Source organism: Beta vulgaris, chromosome 4 (genome assembly GCF_026745355.1).
Source record: "Beta vulgaris subsp. vulgaris cultivar EL10 chromosome 4, EL10.2, whole genome shotgun sequence".
Lineage (NCBI taxonomy): Eukaryota > Viridiplantae > Streptophyta > Magnoliopsida > Caryophyllales > Amaranthaceae > Beta > Beta vulgaris.
The window spans coordinates 13232975-13260198 of NC_079205.1; the positions used below are offsets into that span (position 1 = coordinate 13232975).

The 27224-nt window shown below is 39.5% G+C and overlaps 1 protein-coding gene across 1 annotated transcript in view; it reads left to right on the forward strand.

Annotated features, from left to right (window-relative positions):
* LOC104891475 (tryptophan aminotransferase-related protein 3) overlaps positions 1-17217 on the forward strand; it is a 29084-nt gene extending 11867 nt beyond the window's left edge. The window contains exons 4-5 of the mRNA XM_010677171.4: positions 9622-9902; positions 16788-17217. Coding sequence (XP_010675473.1) covers positions 9622-9902; positions 16788-17005 — 499 coding nt within the window. The 3' untranslated portion in view covers positions 17006-17217. The remainder of the gene's footprint in view (positions 1-9621; positions 9903-16787) is intronic.
* Positions 17218-27224: the final 10007 nt, after the last annotated feature.

Sequence of the window (27224 nt, forward strand, 5' to 3'; positions counted from 1 at the left end):
GTACCACTCGGGGAAGATTGGAGGGAGTCAAGGTTTCTTAGGGTAGGGTTTGACCCTGGGAAGTTTGACCGTTGACTTTTTGGCTTTCAAGTTATTTGGACCCTTGGATCTTAACTTGAGTTGGGCTTTTTCTTCTATTTTGGCCCAATCTTTTGAGGGCCCATTGAGGGTCCATAGTTTGTCGCGACGCGGAGGGGAGATGGGGGTTATAAATAGAGGTGGAGAGAGATTTTGTCCGTACTCCCAAAATCATTTTCGATCACTTTCATTCTCTCTCTAGAATCTCTCTAAAATCTCTCTGACATCTCTCTAGAATTTCTCTAGAGTCTCTCTTTGCTCCCCCTGCTCCCAAGTTCTCCGAACGCGCGCGTTCCCGATCCCGATTCCGACTGTTTTTCTTCGAGAAGGTACGCCTCTTAGTGTCCCTTTCCTTTTCTTAATTCTTTGTTGTTTAGGCTTTTAGAATGGATCCCGAGTCGGATTCTAGTGAATCTGCTTCCCCTCCCGTTAGGTTATTAGAAGAGATTCGGGGGGTAGATGGTTTCTTAGTTAGCACTCGGGTTCCTTGTGATGACCCTTCTTCCATTCCCGAGGCTGTTCCCCTTTCTACGCCTTCGGATTCCCTTAGTGAGGAGGATGAGGGGGCTGCTCCCGATCCTTTTGAGGTTTCTCTCGCCCACAAACCTTGCAGCTCAAGTTATTTAGACAAGTATTTGTCGGACAAGGTAGTGACGGTGTCTGAAGAGCCCGAGGATGAGGCCCCGACTATATCCGGACAGGAAGCCCCTCCTTTGGACCCCGAGGGTGGTCCTCACGCCTACTTTCCTGACGCCACTTTCATGAAATTCATGGTCAAGAACGCCAAATATATCGGGACTAAATTCTGGATCCAAGACCCATATTTCGTTGTGCGGGCTAAAAGTGCAGAGTCGGTATTGACTCGTCCTGTCGGGTGTGTTACTGTATATCACCATAGCATGCAGATGGGCCTAAGGTTTCCTTTACACCCTTTCATCAAGGACTTATTGAACGGCTACCAGCTTACCCTAACCAACTTACTCCCGAACAGCTGGTTGACCATAAATGGGTTTATTGCTGTCTGCGAACTTCTAGGGGTGGCCCCGACTTTGCGCTTGTGGCACAATACTTTTACTTTAATGCTTGGTCCCGCCGAGCGTCATGGTCCGGGATGGTTCCGTTTTCAGTGTCGCCCGGGTTACAAGGTGGTTCGTGATCCCCCTTCGAACCAGAAAGGTTTCAGGAGAACCTTCTACCATGTTTACACCAGTGGTGACTGGGGGATCCCGATCCTGCCTCCCGAGGATGGCCCTAGGTTTCGACTAAATCAGACTATCCTTGAGATGTCTCGGGAGGAGGCGGTTGCTGGAGTTTATCTTTCTACTACCCCGAGAATAGCTTCGGGGGATTTGGCTTATGTGCCATCGAACTGGTTACCCACTCGTCATGACATTCAGAACGAGATGTTTTTTGCGGCCGTGGGCTTGAGCAGTAGCTGTGATAAGGGTAAATTCCTTTATCCAATATGTAGATTGCTTCATTTATGCTAAATTTTGACATTTTCTTCGTTTCAGTTATAGCCCGACACTGACTTGATCCTGCCATGGCTGAAAGATTCATCCACTGCTTTGATCTGGCCGCAAAGCTGATGGCCGAGTTGGATGCGAAGACTCTGTGCCCCCGCCTCCAAAGGTAGTTTGGTGCCTAGTGTGTTAGGCTTGTTTTTCATTGGGATTTTGCTGACCTTTCTCTTTTCAGGACACTGACTCGATGAGGGCGAAGAAGCCACATGTGCGCTCCATGAAGGTAAAGGGGGACGTGGAGAAGGCTCAGGCTGCCGAGAAGGCAGCTTCTGAGAAGGCAACTAGGGCGCCTTTCCACGTGGCCTCTAAGGCCTCTGACAAGGCCTCCTCGGGGATCTCCTCGGGTAGCAAGTGGAGAGCTGAGTTCTTTCCCGAGGTTGCCCTAGTGGAGAGCGAAGAGCCTCATAAACGCGCCTGAGTTGAGTCCTTCGGGATTGATGTCCCTTTTACTTCCATCTCCTCGGCTCAGAAGATGGCTCGGGCCAGGGCCGCTGTCCAGGCCATCTATACGGATGCCGACGACAAGGCCCTCCTAGACCTGGGTTTCGGGGAAATCAATGCCTTGTACGAATCATGGCTTGAGGTATGTCTTCCGCTCTTGTATTTCTTATCCTTTCCCGACTTCGGTTCTCTAACATTTCGCTTTACAGACCTCCATCCGTATGACATCGGTGATTAATCGGCGCTCTCAGTTTGAGCACGGTGTCATTGACCTTAAAGGTCAGGTTGAGGGCCTTAACAAGACGATCTCGGACCAGGAAGCTGAGATCGCTCACCTGAATACCGAGCTCAACTCCCAAAAGGAGACGTTCGAGCAGGCGTCAAAAGCGGTAAATGAGTACAAGACGCTGTCGGAAAGCAATAAGAAGGTAATGGCGGACCTCGAGGCCGTCACCATTGAGAGGAACGCTAAGCAAAAACAGCTTGATGAGCTGATGGGGAAGCTTTCTAAGTCGAAGAAGCAGGTTAGGCACGTTGAGCGTAAGCTGAAGGAGGCTTCTTTCCAAGCTTTGGCTCTTCAAGTGGAGCATAACAAATTCCTCGAGAGCTGGAAGAGATCTCCCGAGTGGCATGACTTCATTGGTAAGATGGCCTCTCGCTCTTATGCCATGGCGGTTCGGGAGACCAAGGAGCATCTGAGGGGCATACTGACAGGTTCCGACTCTGCCCTTGACTGGAATATGGTCGAGGCGGCCTTCGATGCCCGGATTGCTGAGGAGCAGCGTTTGAAGGCCGAGGAGGCTGCTAGGAAGACCGAGGAGGCTGCCAGGAAGGATCCTCCCTCGTCTTCCGCTTCTAAGGCGCCTCCTTCTTCAGCTTCCAAGGTCTCCGAGGTCCCGACTGTCGAGCCTGAGGACCCCGAGGTCGATGCTGATCCCGAGGACCTCTTGTCTGGGAGCTCTCATGGAGAGGATGGTACCGGAAGCACCGACAGCTCTCCTATCAAAGCTGCTGCTGTTTAGTTTTACGTTTTGCTGCTTTTTATTTGAACTTTGTTTTCTCCGCCCCAAGAGCTTGTTCCCGGGTTATATTTTGTGGTTTGTGAGAGTCTGTTCTTGGAACCTTTAGGCTGTACTTTTATTTTCTTATGAATGGAAGCATTTTCTTGACTCATCTTGTGCATTATGCTATAAATGTGTTGTTTATCATTCGTTGCAATTATGAGATAATATTGCAATAATACCGAGCTCTAATAAGGTATTGCTAATGGCCCCGAGTTGTGACGAATGATAAGACCGATGGCTCAACTGTGGCCAGTGCGACTTTAATCATGCTAACTCAAAAAAGGGTTGGTGAATACCCCGAGCTGGCTTGCAAGTTGATTACACAAATTGCTCAAGTGTGGCCATGTTACAAGTTAAATGAAATACTTTTTTAAATTGTCGGCATTCCAGGGTCGGGCGAGTGGGGTGCCTTCTGGTGACTCAAGTCGATATGTCCCGGGTTTGACCTCGGCGACAACCTTATAAGGTCCATCCCATTTTGGCCCGAGTTTTCCTTTAAGGTGGGTGAGGCCAGTGGCTTCTACCTTCCTCACCACCCAGTCCCCGACTGTTATAGGATGGGCTTAGACCCTTTGATTGAACTGTCTAGCCACTCGTAGCTTGTTGTGAATGGATCTCAGCAGAGCATTGCCTCTCGTTTCGGGGAGCAGGTCGAGCTTGACTGGTTTTTCCTCCTCATTCTGCTCGTAATCATAGAATGTCATTCTCGGGGATGGTATCCCGACTTCCACGGGAAGGACAGGGTCGCTTCCATAAACCAGGTTGAAGGGTGAATGGCCAGTTGCCTCTTTCACTGTTGTCCTTGCCGACCATAACACTCCCGGGAGGTCGTCAATCCAGCTTCCCTTAGCTCCTTCTAGAGACTTTTTTATCCCATTTAGCACAACTTTGTTTGCAGCCTCTGCTTGACCGTTTGTCTGGGGTCGGGACACTGCTGAGAACCTTGTTCTAATGCCGAATCTGGAGCAGTATTCCCGAGTTGGCCCACTGTTAAATTGCCTTCCATTATCTGAGATGAGAGTCTTGGGAACCCGAACCGGGTGATGATGTTTCTCCATATGAAGTTCTGCACTTGCTTATCCGTTATGGAGGCCAGTGGTTCCGCCTCGACCCATTTTGTGAAATAGTCGATGGCTACCAAGAGAAACCTCCTTTGCCCCGAGGCTGCTGGAAAAGGGGCTTATGAGGTCCATTCCCCACTTGTCAAATGGAAGAACAACTTGGATGGTGGTGAGCTGATTGGTTTGAGCCCGAGGTATATTCATGGAGTTGGCAATTAGGGCACTTCCTGACTAGGACCTCTTCATCATGTTTTAGGGTGGGCCAATAGTACCCCGCCCTTAGAGCTTTCCCAGCTATTGTCCTGGCTCCCTGATGACTGCTGCAAGCCCCTTCATGGATCTCCCTTAAAATGTAATTCCCTTCGAATGGAGTGACGCATTTTAGCAACGGATGCGTGTAAGATTTTTTATACAAGTTGCCCTCATGCCAGAGAAACCACCCCGCCTTCTTTTTAAGGGCCTCAGCCTTCTTTTCATCTATAAGCAAGACTCCGTCCCGGAGATACCCTATGATTTCTGCCATCCAGGTGTGGTGCGGTTCAAAGTATGCACTTCCAAAGAGTTGATGCTTGGTTGCTCAAGGACTTCCCAAATTATGCTGCGAGGGGCTAACCCTTCTGCTGAGCTAGCCATACGGGCAAGGGCATCAGCCTGTTGGTTCTCGGACCGGGGGAAATGCTGGATTTTGAATGAAGCAGCTTCTGAATTAGCTGTCGGGTCTTGTTGAGGTACATCCTCATATTATCCTCCTTAGCTTCGTACTCCCCCGAGACCTGCCCTACTATTAGTTGGGAGTCGAATTTTGCCAGTATGTTCTGAGCTCCCGCTGTGATACAAATCTATAGGCCCAATATCAGCGCTTCATACTCGGCCTCGTTGTTTGAGGCGAGGAAGTCGAATTTCACAACGTACTCCATCTTGTCCCCGACAGAGGGTATGATGACTAATCCAGCCCCGCTTCCCGACTTGGTTGCACTACCATCTACTTGTAGCTCCCACGACTCCCTTATCTTAATGTCCTCAGGGCGGGAGCAACACTCGCTGATGAAATCTGCTAGGGCCTGTGCCTTGATTGCCCGACGAGGCTCATACTCCAACCCATAGTCGGCCAGCTGGTCCGCCCACTCGGTCATTCTGGTTGAATGATTCCTGTTCTCAATTAGCTTCCTGATAGGTTGTCCGGTTAGGACGATGATCTGATGCGCTTGAAAATACGGCTTCAACTTCCTGCTTGCCATCACCAAGGCGAACACCATTTTCTCAGCCTCGCTGTACCCGACTCTGCCCCTCGGTACGCATGGCTGATGAAATAGACGGGGTGTTGAGATGCTTCCCTTTCTGCAACCAACACCGCGCTGAGGCGTGCTCTGATACCGAAGGTATATGTAAAGAGTCTCTCTCGGTAAGGGAGATATGAGTTTCGGCAGCGTTGCTAAGTGTTGTTTTAATTGCTGAAACGCGTCTTCAGCCTCCTTGTCCCAGTCGAACTCTTTTCTTTTAGGCCCTGAAAATAAAGCAAGTTTTGTCGCTGATCGGGACAGAAAGCGCCCAAGGCAGCAAGGCACCCGTCAGCCTCTGCACTTCCGAACTTTCGGGGTAAGACATGTTCAACACTGCATTAATCTTGTCGGGGTTGCTTCTATCCCCTCTCATCTACCAGGAATCCCAAACACTTACCGCCAGTTACCCCGAATACACACTTCTTGGGGTTTAGTTTCATACCATGGCGCCTGAGTGTCGCCAATGTCTCCCTCAGATCATCTACGTGATCCTTCTTCTTCTTGCTCTTGACAATCATATCATCCACGTATACTTCTATATTCCTCCCGAGTTGCTCTGCAAAGATACGTGGCCCCTGCATTTTTTAGCCCAAAGGGCATCATCTTGTAGCAGTACACGCCTTGGGCCGTGACAAAGGCAGTATGGACTCGGTCCTTTTCAGCCATGGGGATCTGATGGTATCCCGCGTTGGCGTCCATGAAGCTGAGCAACTCGTGACCCGCTGTGGAGTCGACAACCTGTCAATTTTCGGGAGGGATGGTTGTCTTTGGCATGCTTTGTTAAGTCTGTGAAGTCGACGCACATACGCCAAGCTCCGCTGGCCTTCTTCACCAAGACCACATTGCCAACCACTCAGTGTATGCATTCTTCATGATTCCCGCCTCTAGAGCTTCTTCACTTCTTCTGCCGCTGCGGCATTCCTCTCGGACCCTGATGCCTGAGCTTTTGTTGATAGGGCGGAACCCTTCCTTGATGTTTACTCAGGGAAGCAAAGTCGGGGCTCAGCCCTTGCATGTCCGCAGCTGAATAAGCAAATACATCCTTGAATTCTTTCAAAGTCTGAATCAGTTGATCCCTGATCTCGGGATTGAGGTTTGAGCCAATCCTCAAGATGCCCGACTTCTGGTCTATCACGACCTCTTCGACCTCCTCCACAGGTCGCGGGGCGTTCATAGTACTTGGGGTTTCTCGAATATAAACCCCGAGTCCCGCGGGGGTTTATGTCGGTTCTTCTCTCTTTCTCTTCTTTTCCTTCTTCTCCTCGGGTGCCCTGGCTCGAAAGCTGTTGATATAAGACTCCCGGGCTGTTTGCTGGTCCCCATAAATCTTCCCGAGAAGCCCATCATCGGTTTCTATTGGAGCAGCAGCTGGTATACCGAGATGGCAGCCTTTATCTTGTTCATGGTGGGCCTGCCCATGATAGCATTGTAAGGTAGCGGGGTATCAACAACTAGGAAATCTACTGGTAGACTCCTTCCCTTTCCTCTTTCCCCAAGTCTTACAGCCAGCTTCACATAACCGAGAGGGTAGACCGACCCGCCTCCGAAACCGATCAACGGTTGGTTGGTAGGGATCACATCCTTCTCGGTATACTTCAGTTTTAGCAGACAGTCAAGTGTGATGATGTCGGCTGAGGATCCACTGTCAACAAGGATTCTCTTCACCCGAGAGTTTGCTATTTTCATTTCTATGACCAATGGATCATCATGGGGGTGTGTAAGTGCCGATCAGGCTCCCCGAATGTCATTACGGGCATCCTGCTCTTACAGGTTCCACATCCAACACCGATGTGTCATTGCTTGAAGATGGGCCTTTCGAGCGTGGCCAGAGGGCCCTCCCGAGGCGTGGCCCCCGCTATGACACCAACATACCGTCGGTGTTGTCACTATCATTTCTTGTTTCTTTCTCCTTCCTCTTTCCTCCGGGGATGTTTGATGTATCTGTTCAACTTTCCTTGATCAGCTAGGTGATCCAAAGCCTTCTTTAACTCCCGCCAATCTTTCGTGGTATGACCACACTCCCGATGGTATTCACACCATAATCTCTTATTCCGCCTATCTTTAGAAGTTCTGATAGGTGGGGGAATGGGTAACACCGACTTGTGTTTGAGTCAAGTAGATCTCCGCCTGTTTTGTTGAAACGTGGGTCATTCCCATTGTCTTGCCACTCTCGGAGCAATTGTTGGTGTTCCTCACTTTGTTGGTTCCCGGTAAGGGAGTTCATCCTTTTTCTTCTTAGTCTTTTCTCCAACAGGCTTACATATGTCCGAGGCTTGGATGAATTTCTGAGCCCGACTCATGGCCTCGGTGAAAGTGGTAACTTCATTTTCAGCAAGGGACCATCTGAACTTTCCCGGCCAGAGTCCTGTCATTAAGGCGGTGAAGGCAACCCCGTCTTGAATATCCGAAATTTTCAGTGACTCCTCATTGAATCGCCTGATATAATCAGCAAGGCTCTCGTGCTCTTGTTGCTTGATGGACATTAAGTGGATACTGGTTTTCTTGTGCCTACGTCCAGCAATGAAGTGTTGGTGAAACAATGCCTCTAGAACTGAAAAGTTGGTTATGATGCCAGGTGACAAGCCCGAGAACCAACTGAGCGCCAACCCTTCGAGAGTTGTCGGGAAATAGCGGCACCAAGTGGCCTCACATCCCGTCTGCACACTCATCTGAGCCTTGTAAGCCGACATATGATCCTCGGGATTGCTACTTCCTGAGTACTGCTCGATGGTGGAGACCTTTACCTTTCCCGGGTTAGGCACTTCCATGATCTCCCGACTGAAGGGTGTCATGAAATTGAGCACTCCTCGATTGATCAAGGCATTGGTCTTGTTTCGAGGAGGCCCCGAGTCCTCTTCATCTTCCTGCCTCGTCCTCTTCGATCCGACAGGGGACTTTTCTCGCTCCCTCCTCGGGGTTTGAGAATGGGCTTGCTCTTCTCGGAGCGTTTTCTCCCTTTCCTCCCTCTTCTTGTTCAGGAGGTTACGAGCGTCCTGCTCCGCTCTGCGCCTCCGGTTCTCTTCTATGATGCGCCTGGCATCTGAGTTCGGTGTCCTCTGAGAGTGAGCCTGTCGGGATCTTTCTCCTCCCACTCGCTGCTCGCTCCGGTTAGGAGCATGAGTTTGAGGGTTATCCCTGCCACGAGCCTCAGCCTTGGTCATCTCTCAGGGCTCCCCTTGATTAAGCTGGGGGATCCCGGCTATGAGCTCTCGCAAACTCCTCTGCATATTATCGTTCAACTGTCGAGCAATCCGTTCGATGTCCGCCATCATGACAGGTATTGGGGTCCTCTTGGGGACCAAGACATTGGGTGGTGAGATTGGAGAGGTGTGGGTTGACGAGACAGCGAGCCTCGGGTGGTTTTCCTTCGGGGTGCCATGTTGCTCTCGGTACGTGACTTTGAGATGTAGTATCCCCACAGACGGCGTCAAACTGTTTCTGCCTAGAAACTAGTCAAAAGAGTAATATGTTTAGGGTGAGAGTCAAATCCCGAGTTAGGTTATAATCCCGAGTCTCGTAGTCTCCAATCCTGCAAAACAAGGAAAAACTGGCCCGGGGGTGTTCCCGGGAAAGCCCCTCCGACGCTCAAGTCAGTTGAGATTGAGGTAGAGAGAGAAAGTAATCCAATCTAGAGAGAGATGCTCTGGTTTTGTTAGGTGAGAATTCAATACCTGTTCATTGATGAGACTGTTGGTATTTATAGTTGTTGGGGATTTTCCAGACAAGAAACCCTTTAGGGGAGCATCCCAAGACCTAGGGAACCCTCCACCTTTTTAAGGTAAAGTTGCTTTATTGCCTAAAATCTGGTGAATCCCCTTTTGACCTAGGAGGCTGAGGTCTTGAGAAAATGGCTTCCTGATATTTTTAGGGGAACAGGCCATGGGCCCAAACATATCCTATCTCACATATCAAGAGCATGCATTTTCATTTTTTTCATTTTATGTAATGTTCTAAAAGGCTAAACATATCAATATACTTAATAAAATATCTAAAATTTAGCTTTCCATAACCTAATAGGTATATGGCCTGTTAATACTAAAAAGTGAGAAAATTTACGAAGCACCTCTACAAAGTGATAATCTGGTAACACACTATGGTAAATGGAAAAAGAGCAATATTATAACCTTGTCATAAAGCAAAACATAACATGATATTTAATTTCTTTCCAACGCAGGTGGGCCTTGGTAAGGGATAACGTTGTACACCAAAAAATGATTGATTATGTGATGTATAACACATTGGGTGTATCACAGGACACCCAATTGCGAATTTTAAAGATTTTGAAAGCCGTTATTGAGGGAGGTGGGAGGGAAATTTTTGAATTTGGGCAGAAGATAATGGAGGAAAGGTGGAAAAAATTGAAGGTAACGTTTTCTGCGTCATCTCGTTTCTCCCTCCAACATGTACCTTCTCGGTTTTGCACTTTCTATCAACGAGTTAGAGAACCTTCTCCAGGTAAAATTTCACGCCTTTTCACTTTTAACATATTTCCTTTCTCTTAGTTATGTTCAATTAAATTGGGGGAAAATATGGGTTCAGTAGCTAACAATTGAAGAGAGAGAAAAATGAGTATCTACTTTTTTTTTTTGAGGGGAAACATGTTAGTTGCTTATAATAAATCAATTTCCGCCAAAGCTAAAATACTTTGGGGAAAAGAATCAAACCATACAAATTCGGAATTAAACACAATGTCCCATCTAGCAACTAAGTGCGCTACCGTGTTTCCCGATCTCTTAACATGTTTAACAGAAAAAGAATTAAAACCCCTTCTAGCCATATGAACAGCATCATAGAAATGAAAAATGGGAGCCAAACCATGCACTTCATTGTTAATACACCTCACCACCTGCTCAGCATCGCTTTCCACCATAATATCTCGGAACCCCAGCCGGCCCGCAACAAGGACCCCAAACCGGACAGCAGCAGCCTCAGCCATGAGGGCATCCCATCTCGCACTGCACCTACAAACCGCCATACCCACCACCATACCCGTCGAGTTTCGAGCCACCACCCCCAATCCCACTCCCCTATCCACTATGATGTGCGCATCAACATTCAGTTTAATACACCCTCCCACCGGAGGAATCCACTTTGTAGCCGTAGACGGGGGGGAAGAAGAAACCCCCCCCCCCAAACCTTACTCGCATACACCACATAATCTTGCACCATCTTAGCCATACCCCTAGCTATCTCTAGTGGACATGGAGGTGTTGTCTCAAAAACCGACAAGTTCCGGACGTACCAGGCAGCCCAACACAAAGAGGAGAAAATCATAAGTTCAGACTTACTAACCTGAGAACCCATCCATTCCAAAATCTCCGCAAACGAGGTTAAGGGAGCTTGTATCAGCAGGTCCTTGAACTGGCTACTCTCCCAAATAATGCGAGCGTTTGTGCATACAAAAAGAGTATGGATAATCGATTCCTCCTCACCACCACATACTGGACATGTTGCATCATTGATAATATGTCGAGCCTTCAATCTCTCCTTCACCGCTAAACCACCCTTCCTAGCCCGCCATAGAAAGTGCCGTAACTTGGGGGGCCCTTCAATGCGCCACACTTGCTTCCATTTGTCAACTTCCTCCACACCGTGTTGCAGTTCCCATGCACGAAGGTGGCCACGCCTAGCAATCCAATAGCCCGAACGGACTGAATAACAACCATTATTATTTGGCCACCAGTAAAGTTCATCTCTCCCCCACTGTTGCGAAAGAGGGATATCCCTTATTACTCGCCCATCATTTGTCTCAAACAAAGAGTTTATCATATCCACCTTCCACCTTCCTTCCTCAAAATAAATCAAATCAGACACCCTTAGGGATGGGTCCACTACGGCCCTTGGTGTGGGAACTAAATGAGAGCCATCTCCAGAGAGCCAAGCATCCTCCCACACCCGGATATTTGAGCCATTGCCTACCCGCCATTTCAAGCCATCAAACAACAGACTTCTCGCTCCCCAAATACTTCGCCAAGAATAGCTAGGATCAAACCCCCTCCCCGATTCCATAAAGGATGCATTTTTGAAATATCGAGCCTTCAAGATGTTATGCAATAGAGAGCCCGAACTATGAATGAGCCGCCACCCTTGCTTTGCAAGCAGTGCAAGATTAAAACTCTTTAGATCCCGGAACCCCAATCCTCCCATCGACTTTGGGAGACATAACGACTCCCAGTTATGCCAGTGTAGCTTCCGCGATGTATCATTTGATCCCCACCAAAACCGAGCAAAAAGAGCATGAATCTCATCAACCAAGCCATCGGGTATGTTAAAGATACTCATCATATAAGTAGGAATAGCTTGCGCTACAGCCTTAATCATAACTTCCTTTCCCGGCTTCGAAAGCAATGAGTATCTACTTAGTAACAAAGAGAATATGGGTTTGCAAGAAATGAGAGCTTTTAACTTTAAAATGGGGGAGTAGTCCGTGAAATTTTTTGTCGGTAGGTAAATATTAAAGCAATTCGACTTGTGTGGACCTCGTTCACAGTAAAATTAGCGTGCACCCGGCTCATGCACTGAATCGGGCAACACACCACTATAATACACATAAACCCACTACATCACAATCGGATACACTATATAAGAGAGAAATACACTATATCACACACAAATACACTATAACACATAGAAACACTATCATAAATAAACACTATATCTCTTGCAAAAAAAAAACACTATAGCACGGAGAAATACATTATATCACATACAAACACACTATATCGAAACTGGCAATATTATCATAATCTTCTATAACAGTTTCAATTGTACAATCAACTATAATACATAGAAACACACTATATCACAAACATATACACTATCTCATATATAATACACTATATCACAAACACATTGTGTAACATAAAGAACACTATCACAAATAAACATACTATAGAATAGAGAAACACAGTATACCACACATAAATACACTATATCGAAAGTAATAATATACTCCTAATCTTTCATAACAGGTTCAATTGTACAATCAACTATATATATAATAAAACCTAAAGAAAAGAGTAAGAACTTGAAGAGAGAGAATAAACAGTTATGAGAGGGAAACATAAAAGGCAATGAAATATGAGTAGAGAGAAAGAAAAAATAGTAGAAATTGTAATCATTACAACCTATATAACATCTATTGAGTGTACACTAAATAATGTGCATCGGGTTCATACAAATTTTTTTAATATTGAAGAACTAAAGAGAGAGAAAGAGTAGTAGGTCTCTTTTTGTTATGGAATACATGGGGTGCATATTAATGTTTTAGTGCAATATATCTATTTCTATCAAGCTATATTAGCTACATGCGAAATGCAACAACAATTGTATAACATTTAGAGCTATATCTTAAAGTAGCATAATAATGGGATTTTGTTATTTGACGCCCTAATTTTTTTTACTAACACCATAAATACGTAATTTTATATAGTATTTTATACCTTCCCAATTCTTCTCCTTCTTCCTTCCTTTCCCTCACTTTCACCTTTCCTTTCTTCTTCCACCATTACAACTGCATTTCATATATTACCACTTGCATATTTCCCACACCCCAGTCCATCATTACGCCTTTATTATAGTATGAAAATAATAAATACTTCATCGAATAAGAGTACTTCTTATAGTTTTAGTAATTTCTCCCCCAAAAAGAATTAACTACCAAGTAATTTCAAGAATTTGTCGTCACCGCCACCACCACCACTACTAAACCCACGACGAAGAGACTGGATTTTTTTTAGAAAAAATGAAAAGCGTCCACCATGGAGGCCCCACCATCGGTGGAGGTGTCCTTGGCAGGTGCCTCACCCTATGGTGGAGTGCCTACCATTGACGCCTCCACCGATGATGGGGCATCTATGGTGTATGCCTCCTTTTTGTATTGCATCTTTTTTTTTTAAATATGGAGAGGCGTTCAGCATCGACGCTCTACCCTGTGCTGGAGCGCCTGCCATGGACGCCGCCTCACCTTATAGTGGAGCACCTGACATGGACGCCTCCATCGGTGGTGGGGTATCCATGATGGACGCCTTTTTTATGTTTTTTCTGTAAATCGAACAAAATAGAGGAGAGAACAAGGGTGGGGCGTGGTGAATTGGTGATAGACTGAAAGTATACTTTTTTTTTGCCAGTGAAATAAAAGTAGATGTTCGAAAGTGATAGTACTGTATTATACTCATATTGTTGAGAGGAAATAGGGTAGGAAAGAGGATGAAAATGGTGAAGTGATCGCCCAAGAATGTTATATGAATATCTTTTGAGGTAAATTGGACTTTACTTAATACAAGTAGTATTATTTTTATTATCAGTGTGGTGGTAGGCGATAGGTGGCAACGCCAGTATCAGTGTGGCGGTGATGGTGTGCCGGCGTCAGTGCCTAGTGGTGATGTGATGGAGAGGGAAGATGAAGAAGGGGATAAAATGAAAAAAGAGAATACAATATTTAATAAGTATTTATGGCGTAACTAGAAAATTATAGGGTGTCATTTAGCAACCCAATAATGTTTTAGTGTAGTGTTATCTCATGTCTACCTTTTTGCCTTGAATGAATGTTTAGAGCTATGACTTAAAATTGCAAATTTGTTATGTATTCTTATTGACTGAAAATTTTAATGCTAATTGATAGTGGTAATTGACTACATAGGTCCACACTTTAGAGTAATTTCATATGTGTTCTACATTATTTTTTTTTTCTTTAACATCATCTCCATTATATATGGAAACGTTTAAGCACTTTGGTGTACACATGAATTCCCTTAAATACCCTTTATGAATGAGAGATTCTAAGATAATTAATGAGGACGAAAAATTCATAGACATTTTCTGAAAAAAAAATTCTAATGTAAATATTTAACTGCTAGCTTTCTTTCCCTAAAAAACTACCATATTTCTATAATATAAGACAAGGGTGGAGCTATGGTGTCCCCTCTTGAAAAAACTTATATACCCTTAAACTCACAAAAAAATAATAAAGAAAAGATATTCTGAATTCTTTCCTCGTTAACAAACTAGTTGTTTGGGTCTATTATTAATAAATTTCATCAAAATATAATTATAGAAATGTGATGTATAATTATTGTTATACAAACTACTATGATCTATAAAGTGTTTAGAAATTGAGATAAACATTTAGATTCAAAGTTTTATAGTCAAATTAAATTTGTAATTTTTTTAACTGAGTAACCATTTTTCTCATTATGTCAAGTTACTTTGTTAATGCTTATTTAGTTTATTATTGAAATTTTGATCCATCTTTGAATTAGGAAATGATATAATTGTACAAAATTTAAATATCCAATTAAGTATATATTTAGCTAAACACAAAAAAGATATTTTATTGGAAGACACCATAGTTCCCCCCTTTGCGTTTATAATAGAGATATAGGTAATAAAGAAAGTTCTACATTACTAAAAAAGAAATACATAAAAATGCTTAAAAATAGGAAACTGACAATTGAATTTATAAACTGATGACTAAATTAATTTTCAAACAATTATAAAAGCAATGATTTCCATAGATTCTTACAATCAAAACTCTCAGTTGCAATAACAATTTCAAATAACATGCATCAACAGACCATAAATAAATTAAGAACCTTAAAGAATATTTACTTTTTTATTTTTTGGGGCTCACGATCAGTTGAGAACTTGAGATAATAAATAATTCAAAAGATAAACATACATCATCATATAATATCAATTTATAATTTCTCTTTTATTGAATCAATACTCACCATAATATCCCTAAAAACCTCAATTATCCAATGGAATTAAATTGAACTACAACTCATAAAATACGGTTATAAAATATATGTACTTTTAACTAAATAAAAACATAACCTAAATAGATTATTGTTTAAGGAGAGTTGTCGAATTATCTACCAAATAAAAGATAACATGTCCTACCTCGGCCATAGTCCTTTCTAAAAAACATTACTCTACTTTAGAGCAATGTAAACAAAAAATCATAACGTTCATCTATATTCACCATAAATATTACGCTATTAAGTTAGGTTTTTTAACACTTTTGTGATGTTAATATTAATATTAATAAACTATTGCACGCATCGCGTGCATATAGTGCTAGTTTAATTTAATGAAGGACTGAAGGTAACTTTCAAATTTTTAAAACAAAAGAAACATGTACAATGTCACTATGATGTCTCACACTCATTGTGTGCAAACAATACTTGTATATATATATGTGTGTGCTCAAGTATTTTTGAGCTGGAGTGGAATTATTGGACTCTGAAATGCTTAGTCCAAATTCAGTCTGAAAATATTTGGAGTCAAAAATTTGAGTCAGAGTCCAATCCAAAAAAAAATTTCAATTCAGTCCAAAAAAAAAATTCAATTCAGTGTAGTCCAATGAGTTTGGACTGAATTAGATTGGATTCTAAACTTTTCGCATGCCGCTTACACCGCTTACACCGCTACTAACATCCCCATACGCTAATGTAGGAGGAACGAAATGAGAATACTTGAAAAATATATTTGTAAGGACATACAAATGATAGAATTCAAAAATAAAAAGGTGAATTCATGATAGAGTATAAAACTATTTTGGGGCCTCAACCATTTAATTTGGCTTTTGGTTGAGTTGGTCCTAGGGATAGCAACGGGTCGAACTTGGACCGTATTATGCATAATCAGACTCCGACCCTACAAGAAGTCGGATTTTAAATCCGACTCCGACTCCAACATCCTTTCCGAAAATCCGAATCTGAGCCGACTTTAAATCCGACTCTGAATCCGATCCGACTTAAAATCTGAACACAATAATAGAATCATTACAATTTATTCTAATAATCATATGGATATGTTATACATAAATAATGCATTAACATAAATAAGAAAAAAGTATTGATTGACTCAAAGTCGGAGTCGGATTCGGATGTCGGATTATTTTATGAGATTCGACTTCGATCCTCTTGTGACTCGGAGTCGGGCTTTTTAAATGTAGTCGAAGGCGGATTACTTTTTTGTTGGAGTTGAATCTAATTTTTTCCTTTAGATCGGAGCGTAATAGGGCCGGATCGGGATTGGGTTGACATCCCTAGTTGGTCCTCTGACTTGGCATCAGAGCCAGGGTGACATAAAGGTTACGGGTTCGAATCTCATCCACTCCTCCTTTCTAACTGGAATACCTAGCGGCAGGTATGATGGAGGCATGTGTTGCATCCACACTTTAAGTCCAAAGGGCTCTTACGTGAGGGGGGTTGATAGAAGTATAAAACTATTATGGAGCCTCAACCATCAACTTAACTTTTTGGTTGAGATGATCCTTTGACAAATCATGAATAAATAAGAATATGATTTTTTTTTTTGAATTATATATGGCAGCATATGCGTGGGTGAAGTGTGAAAGGGAAGAAGATTCAGATTGCTATGAAGTACTTAAAGCAGCGGACATCCTCGGTCGTAAAGGTCAATCATATGGGACTGAAAACCAATATGTGCGCCTCAGCTTAATAAAAAGCCAACGTGATTTTGATTTGCTTCTTCAAAAACTAGAAATGTTGATGTCCATCAGCAAGGATGAAGCAATAATTAAGGGCTAAGCTAATGTATGCTACAACCCCCGGACCCCATTTTCATAAGGAAATGAACTTAGACCAAGAATTATCTTATTGGTTACTTATCTCTATGTATACATATATACTATACTTTATCTTGTTATTGAATAACAAATAAAATTTATATAAAATGTTGTCTAACGATTACAAATGACATTAATATTTTTGTGTTTCATGTATACATGATATATTTTCTACTTTTGTCATGTCTAACGATTATGATAGCCTCCTTAGTTTCTATATCTACTAGCCTCGTATGCAATCGATGCATGCTACAACATTAATATTAATATTGATGTTTGGAATCATAAAAAAACATTAATATTAATGTGAAAGATAAACATGTAGTTTATACTTACTCCCTCTATTTATTTTTTTTATCGTACTTAGAATCTTGGCTATTTATACTTAGAGAGCATCTTCTCAACTTTTTCCAATTTATAAGGAACGATATAGTCATGTGGGATCTTATTTGATTCGTCTCAATTAGTACATTATATTATTATTATTCAATCGCTATAATTTTTACTAATATATAATAAAAGATATTTAAGTTCAAGATGTGCATTAGGAGAAGTGCACATGATAGTAAAAAAGATAAAAAAAAACAGGGGGAGTACAATATTTTTACAAAACGTAGCATTGAAAATGAAGATAAAAGAAGTTGGTATATACTTACTTTTTCTCATCAGGTTTAACTATTTTGTTTCAATAACATCTTGATTACGACAATTATACCGAAAAATAAAAAGATGAGTTATGTAATTTATTTTTGGGTCATTTTATGAATTTTTAGTTTATGTTCTTTGTAGTTGTTATTGAATGTTTAGGTAAAATAAAACTTTGTATTTTTGGCTTTATAATTGTTGAAAAATTTCTTTGTTATGTTAGCTTCCTCATTGTAAGTAATCTTTTAATGACAATCTTAACTTTTATATGTTAGTTTTATCTCTTTATAACTTTCCTTATTATGCATAATTGTAAATCAGGATATGAATGAAAAAAATTTAATAGGTTTTTTTTATGTTTTAATTATGGATATATAAGTCTTTCAAAGAGGAACGCCATATCTCCCCCATGGCTTATATAATAGAGATTATGTAAATAATTTTTTGTCCCAACCTACCTTTAACTTTCATGTTTTTCAAAAAAAACTACATTATAAAAAAATTGTTGTCCCAAACTACCTTACATTTACCATTTTGTTGTTGACAACTACTTATACCAGTTTTGGGCATTGACCTTTGTTTTTTACGGTTTTTTAATATCACGTTATATTACTTGACCGCTTTAAACCTTTTTTGACTTTTCCCCACCCTAGTTTCCCCATTTCCATGTGTGCGCGCGCGCTCTCTCTTTCTCATATTGATTATGTGACACTTTATACCACCAATCCATCATTAAATTCTTCTTCTATTTTAACTAAGATTGAAACAATCACCCTCAATTTCCACAAGGGTAATTTTGTTTTTCCCACAATTTTGAACTGAAAAAACAAAAGTCAATGCCGGAAACCGGCATAAGGTAGCTGTCAACAACAAAATTGTAAAAGTAAGGTTGTTTAGGACAATAATTGTCTTTATAAGATAGTTTCTCGTAAAAATTTGAAAGTTAAAGATAGTTTGGGACAATTTCATGGCGTCCAAAATTTTGCCTTAAATTTCTTTTTACAAACATAGTAGGAAAGCACTCCCATGACTACAAACCCAAACCATTTCCTAGGAGCCATGAGCCCTTCACCACTGTCACTTTCCACAACTCGAAGCCCGAACCAACTCTCTTCCATGGAATAAATATTTATCAAGTACATACAACTAATTAGAATAAGTATATGTGAAATGAACATTATGATGTGACACAACAATCAATAGTGGACAGATAAAAATATGGAGTAATGATGAAAAATGATATTGTCATGAACAAACTTCAATCAAACAGTAAGCAGCTATGCGTTAAGGTTTTATTTTAATACCATAAGTGAACGGTATCGTAACACATATAGGTCGAACTCGTGGAGCTGCAATATTAAACACTTGTTGATTCTAGACTATTAAATAACTACACCATTCAATATCTAGATGGGTTTTAAGTAAAAGTAGCTAAACTAATAACAAGACATGATCAATGATTATAACTATGATAATTAAACACTAAGATTAAGGATCCCCGCTAATATGAATTGATAAATACATACCTCATATCTCAATTATAGTTTAGGCGAGATTAACATCATGACTCAGCAACAAAGTGCTGATGCAAATCGAAATTAGATCCTTTATCATTCCTGAATACTTATAGGCCACTTTCATGATAGCAAAAAGGCCTACCTAACATGTATGTCTCCTATTTTGAGTACTTACACACATAATTAAAAGCATTAAAAATATATATATATATACAATTCTCAATCCTAGTTCTGACCTATATTCATGGGAGAATTCAAATCACTGACAAGACTATCTAAAACATGACCCACTTTCGTTGATAAACTCAATTAAAAGAATAACAATTTAGCAGCAAATAGATAACTTCTAATTTCAAATCCAATTTTCTTTGACAATAGAAAGTAAGGATTAGATAAAGATGCAAAATAGACTACAAAAACAATATATCAAATCCTAACATATAATTCAACATGGGAAATAAAGACAATTCATATGATCAATTTATACTAGGTATCAACTCAATCTTAGATAAAAAAGACTACTTACTAATCATCATAGCAATAAAATCAACAAATTCAATTGAAAACATAATTACAATTTACAACAAACAAAACGTAGGAAAATAAAAAAATTTAATTGTGTTTGAATGGAATATGAATCTGAAATTTTGATTAAAGACCCAATCTTGAATTTCCAAATTGCAAAAGAAATAAATTAAGTCTAATATAGAAAAAACTAGAGAGCGAGAGAAAATCTAAAGGAGAAAAATAATGTCTACTTGAATAATGAATATATATCATAATAACCTATTCATAAATCCTCTCATATAAAATTGTATCTCCTAATGCTACTTGTTAAGTAAATTAAACAGATAAAAAAAGTCAATTAAATAATTAAATAGACGAAATTAACTAATCTGCGTACGTGGAGGAGGCCTGAGGAAAATAGTGTGAACTTGCAAAGCTCATAATTTCCATAATAAAACTTATCTTAGGCCTCGAATCCTATCATTGGAAAGGTCTTCAAGTCTAGTTTCCAATGCCTCTGGAACCATTCAATTATAATTATCAAGTAAGATGTTTTGGATAACGGAGTAAACATGACTCAATTTCCACAATTTTTTTATTAAATTCTAACTTTGTTTTAATTTGGCTCCAATTTGCACTCAAAGATATACATACCGATCTTTATCAGTGTAGCTTCCTTTCAATTACTCCTAAATAGTAAAGCTTATTCAATAATACTCCTATTATGTTCTCAATACCTGAAATTCATCAAAAAGAACACCAAAAACACATAAAAGGATTAATAAATCGTAACTTAAGTAATTATACCCAATTATGAACCAACAATAATGCACGTAAATGCTCGTAAAATACAACCTAAATGCACCTAAACTATGTAAAAGCATGATACATCACTATATTTTCTCTAACTCGCAGTTTCTCTCATTTATTTCATTTTCTCTAAATCTGTGTCTTATGTGCTCAGCACAAATTTCATTTACAGCTTTTATATAGACATGCCCCTTTGGCATCCCTAGGTCATAAAGTGTGCCCAATCATGATGCGACACCTAGCTACAAAAGTAATAACTAGGAAAAAAAAGTAAGAGCATTAACTCGATAGTGGTTAATCATTCTAGAAACCCTATCTAAGCATAGTTAGGCCAAATCGTTACAAACTACCAAAAAGACTTCAAGAGAGGAAGTATGCCGTAATTTAGCATTCCCCCTCAAGCCGAGAGTGATGAGATGACTGAACTCCCAACTTGGGGAGTAGAAATTGGTGTTGTTGAGTGGAGAGGAACTTCATCAGCACACATGCCACTTGTTGCTTGGTGAAACATATATAGGGGAAATAATACCTTCATTAGTCTTATCTTTAATAAAATGGCAGTCAAAATCTACATGTTTTGTCTTCTCATGATGCATTGGATTAGAGGCAATGGCAAGAGTAGCTTCATTAGATCACACTAAATTAAGGTTGTCCCAACATCTTTCACTCCTAGATCTTGCAGAAGTTGTCTGAGCCACATGACTTCACAAATCGTTAGTGCCATAAACATATATTCAGCCTTGATTCTTGGAACAACAGATTATCTCTTTCATTCCTAGGAAATATGAGACTTCACAAGTAGCACACAACATCCTGAAGTGGATCTCTTGGTAGATGCACAACCTCTCCAATCACTAGGGATGGGCATAGGTAGGGTATGGGTCGGTTATGGTCAGACCCTAGACCTAGACCCTAAAATTGTTGGACTTAGATCCATACCCGGACCGTAAGGGTCTTGAAAATTTAGAACTAGACCCAAGCCCTTAGGGCCTACACTGTCTAGGGTCTAGCTTATTTCCTTTATTTTTCTTGAATTTTTCAGATCATGTATATTTCTTGACTTTTGATAATGCCTATGATATGTTGGGCCTAGGTTTGAGTTAAGAATTTAGGATCCAAATATCAAAATTTGAAATCTTAGGATAACTACGAAGGTTTTTCTCTAAAACACAAAAGACAAAAGAATATTAAATTACTTTATGATCTAAGTATAGGGTTTGAGTAGGGTCCGGGTCTAGAATATTAAGACCTAGACCCAGAGCCTAAGAAATTCACTTGGACCCAGACCCATATCAAAAATTAGGGTAGTGTCTAGTAGGGTCTTGTAAGGGTCTTAACCCATGCACATCCTTATGAATCACAATCACATAGTGCTTCAAGCTTTGCACTTGAGTTTTTGGCAAGAAGAATTCCTTAACTAGTGCACTATGCTAGGTATCTTAGTACTCTCTAGCATCTTACATATAAGTTCTTGTAGGTTGATGGATGAACCCACTAAGCACATGGATTGTGAAGGTAATGTCATGCCTTGTCAAAGACAGGTAAATAAGCTTTCCTGCGAGGTTTTTGTATCACCCAAAGTGTGGAAAAGCATCTCGAGCAGTAGTGGTGAGTTTTTAATCTGTCCACATGAAGTCTCACATGTTTGCAATTGGTCATTTCATACTCTTTAAGTAGATTTTGGACATACATTCTGTTTGAAAGAAAGATACCTTCTTCACAATGATCTACTTTAATACTTAGGAAATACCTAAGTATTCCCATATCTTTCATTTGAAAGTGAGAGCTTAGAAGTTTCTTGGTAGGGTTTATAGCATTCATATCATCACTTGCTAGAATCAAATCATCTACATATACAAGGATCACCATAAGACTTCCTTTGTTTTATTTGTTGAACAAGGAGTAGTCATAATTTAATTGTACAAACCCATGCTATTTCAGAGCATTGCTCAAATTGGCAAACGATTGCCATGGTGCATGTTTAAATCCATACAAAGACTTATTCAACTTACACACTTTACTGCTCTTGCTTGTGTTCACATATTCACCTACTCTTTACACTGTTAGCCTAACCAAAAATTCTGGTGGCATCTTCATGTACGCATTGTCCTTGAATTCACCACAAACAAAAGTATTTTTTACATCCATCATTTGGTGCAAATACCATCCTTTTATGGATGCAACAACAAGAAAATATCTAGATGTGGCCATCTTGGCTACATGAACAATTGTTTGCTCATAATCTACTCTAGTGTCTGTCTATTTCCCATGATAACAGTCTAGACTTGTATCGGCTTATACTCTCATCTTAGTTATATTATATTTTGTACAACCACTTGCTTCCAATAGGAGTTTTTCCTAGTGGTAAATCAGTTATGATCCAAGTATGATTTTCTTCAACAGCCTCAAGCTCTTCAATTCATGGCATCTACCCACTTAGTACCAAAGGCTTCTGTAAATAATGTCATCTGCAAACAGTAATGAGACATGCACCCTCATTAATGTTTTGATTTTGGGGGGAGGGGGAAGGTTTTGATTTTGAGAGGGAAATGGAGGGTGGTTAGTAAATAATCATGGTTAAACCTTAAAAGCCTATAAAACACAAGATTTTATGTAAACCACCTCATTAATGTCATGTTCAGTTATAAAACAATACTACAAGGTCACATTATGAAATAAGGTTTTAAATTGGTTACCAAATATAATTTCCCATACTACAAGGTTACCAATGAGAATTTCCCAAGAGTATAATGTCATCTGCAAACAGTAATGAGACACCCTCGGAGCTCCTTTACAGACTTGTTCCCCATGTACCAAATTACTTCTCGCAGATTTATCAATCAACAATGAAAAAGCATCAGAAGACATAAATAAGGAAATATAGGATCACCTTGATGGGGACCCCTCGAAGGAATAAGAGACCCTAGAATTTATCTTGAAAGAGAGGGAAATACTACTCAACAAACACATAATGCGTTGAATCCACATGGAACATAACCCCATCCTCTGCATCACCTGCTTAAAAAACTTTACTATATCGTACGTGTTACTCATATCCAGCCTAAGAGCACTAGACCCCTCTACACTCTCACGTCTACGCTTCATAGCATGAAAAGTTTCAAAAGCTATAAACGCGTTGTCAGTAATAACACGTTTCGGGACAAAAGCACTATGTTGCTGAGATATAATAGAGTATAGAAAAGGCATCAACTTATTTGCAAGAATCTTCGAGATTAGTATGTATAACACATTACAAACACTAATCGCGCGAAAATCAACCATACACTTGGGATCATCACATTTAGGGATAAGCACAATGCATGTGTTAATAATAGTAGTTAAATCCACATCTCCATGCCACCAAGATTTCACATAAGCAATGATATCCATACATATATATATAACAAAATATGACTAGGTTGACTCTAGGAACGTAATTTTAAAAAAAACATACATAACCAACTAAACGGTTCAAGTTATTATAGTACGTAGTTCAAAAGCTGACACAAAAACTGATTAACATTGTACGTCATAAAAGCCATTTAGCAAAGGTGATATGATCATGCTCAAGTTCCAGCTTGCTACAAACATCCCTTAACGCAAACTTGGAATTCCTTGAACCTTCCTTTGAAATCCTACACAAGAGATTCTGCCCGGTTGAGACAGATTCATATAACAAAATCTGCTTACGCGGGTACACAAATCAAACCAGAAACACATTATTGTGGTTGAAATTAGGGATCGACGTATACTCTCCATAGTCTATACACAAATCATTGTTCCGTTGACACTTTACTAACATATGTTTACAAAATACTTAACATTTTAAAGAAACTTTGTTCAAAACCTCACAAAGAACGAACATATAACTTTTAGTCAAATGAAAAGTAAAGCAGAAAGAAGAGTTCCCACATTGAGGTACACCTAAGTGTAAAATTCCATATATTTCAAACCTTAAGCCCCTACTGTTTTACTTGCTTGCAAGTTGTTCTAAGATATTGGCCCCACACAAGATACACACATAACCCTTCCCCGTGCAAAACAGATTCAAATTCACTTTTGCCGTTCAAGAATTTTTAAACGAGTTCTCAAACACATTTCTTGTAGTATTCTATTCACAAAACCACTTTAAGACTTTGGTAAAATAATTTATGAGGCCTAGGATAGTAGTTATATGACTTTGAGGTGCAAGTAAAAACTCATAAGCTCAACTAAGGAAAGTAATCTCAACGATAGAGTGAAAAATTGGAAAAACCATGAGTGAAAACGATGTTTCGGAGTTTGTAAAAGAAGATTTCTCTTGAAATAATCTTTACCTTGGAATTAACTTTTACACATGTAAATTATTTGGTAAGCTATTGCAAATGCCTATTTGTTTTAGAAAAATTCCTCCCTTTCAAAACTCCCATAAGAATCAACCATAGTTCATCCAAAAAAACGTAATTTTTAGCGGTTTCCAACGTTTTTAGTTTACTAATAAATTATGAAATGAACTTGGAAAATCCTCATTAGTACAATAAAGTGCCTTTTTACCAAGAGTTCATCATAAAAATTTCAATTTAATGATTAATCCTCTTTTTAAGATGGAAGAAACAATGTTCCTTTAACACCTTCCATAACAAAAATGTTCCACACCAAAATAGGAAAAATTTTAAACAATTAACTTATATTTGCAACCTCATTACCACCATATAATCTACCGCATGTTCAAGCCAAAATCAAACAAAATACATTCACACATAAATCTTTAATAAAAACCCATTAAACATGCCTTAAGCTAGTTTTACTGTCAAAAATCACAACTTTCATGTACTTCCTTAGAGATGCAATGCTTATTTATAATTAATAACCAACATCACTACAAGAAAAAATATTCATTGCAACAACTCAAGTCGTAGAAATAGGTATTGCAACGACTTTTGTTGTTGCGGGTACGCGGGTAGCTAATAACGACATTTGTTGTTGCAAAAAATAAACGCTTTTGCAATTATTTTTGTCATTACTATACACAAGTCGTTGCAAAATATATTATTTTCCGCCAAAAAAAAAATTGTCATATCTTGCGCAATAGCCATACTTGTTGCAATATGTTGGCTTTTGTTCGGCAACAGAAGTAGTTGCTAGAATAGATTTGTTTTCTACAACCACAAAGGTTTGCAAAAGATTAATTTTTTAAATTTTTTTATCAAAAGAATATATATACATCTATTAATTACAAATTTACGTTCTAATAAGATTATGCAATTTTGTTGAAAGATCGTCAAATCCATTCTTTTATATTTGGGTGTATAATATAAAATGCATTTTTTGTATTATATTACAAAATAACATTTGAAATGATAATGTATTTTAGATCACAAAAAATACATACATAGTTCAACAAAAAGCCGTAATGTTTCCCTTCATTAACAAAAGTTGGTATCTAAAAGTTATGCAAGTCAGACCTTCAAAATATTATTAAAATTAACGTCATCCATTCTTCATAGCCTATATATGCACGTAATTGTGTTGTCAGTAAGTAACAAGGGAGCTGAAGCCTTTCGAAATACTTTCTAGTGTGTGCTTTTTGGCATTCCTTAGAACATGAAAGCTTGATAATTTATAATAAGATCCAAGATTCAATAAAGTGGAAAATTTCAGGGTTACTCTACAAAATATAATATTGTATGGTTTTGTTTACAAATAGAAGAGATACATGAATGGTTTTTGATCGTGTGGTGTGAACTCATTCAAGTTTGCCTTTATCATTCTTATGTGTGCTCAATAAGTCATACTATATCTGTGGAAGGCTTAACACTATTGTTCTTCTTTTTCTAGCAGACCATAAATGTTTCGAATACATAACATGGATAAGAAAAATAGACACATAATTAATTATTATAGTCATCTTATAGGTCACATCTTACCTATACATCTTCAATTTCAACAAAAGCTTAAATTTCAGTATTATGAATAACTCTTTACTCAGACAATTGATTTTCATAAGTAAACTATTTGAATATAATCACAAAAAACATATTCTAATAATCATGAGAAATTTACATTTGGAGAAATATAAGCAAATAATCTAAGATTCTATCAACACAAAGTGTGCCTTTCACAACAGTATCATAATACTAAAAATTATGCAGACATTTTTAGGAGGGAAAAATTCATGGGAATAATCTCACCTTTGAGCGGTCTTCTTAAAGCAGTCCCAACTTTGGACTAACTCAATATAATCCTACCTTTTGCCTTTATCTTCTTAAAATAGTCTTGTTTTACTTGTCATCTGTTGGTAACCTGTTAACTCTCTTTTAAAAAAAAATCCTCTTAAGTGCAAAAGATGGAGGAGAGGGAGTGAGAGGACGAAAAAGAAAAATGAACCATGCTTACCCCTCTCATTTGTCTGTGGTCTAGTTCGTTGGAAAAATGATGGTTAATAGTCGGGACATAATTGGGTAAATTACATTCATGAATACCAAAGTAATAGGGAGTGATGAAGAAATTGGGTTTTTCTCCTATTACTCGATCCAAAGTAATTATTCTTCTCTGGGTTTGCCACGCCGCTTGCTGTCGCGACGAACTTTCTTGGAGATTATTACTTGGCAACTTCTCTTTGTAAGCGTTATTAATTCAGCTTAATCATTTCCACCAGAATCCAGTGTTGTTTGTATATAGAAGTATTATTTCATTTCCTTTATCTTTTAGTAATGATAGATT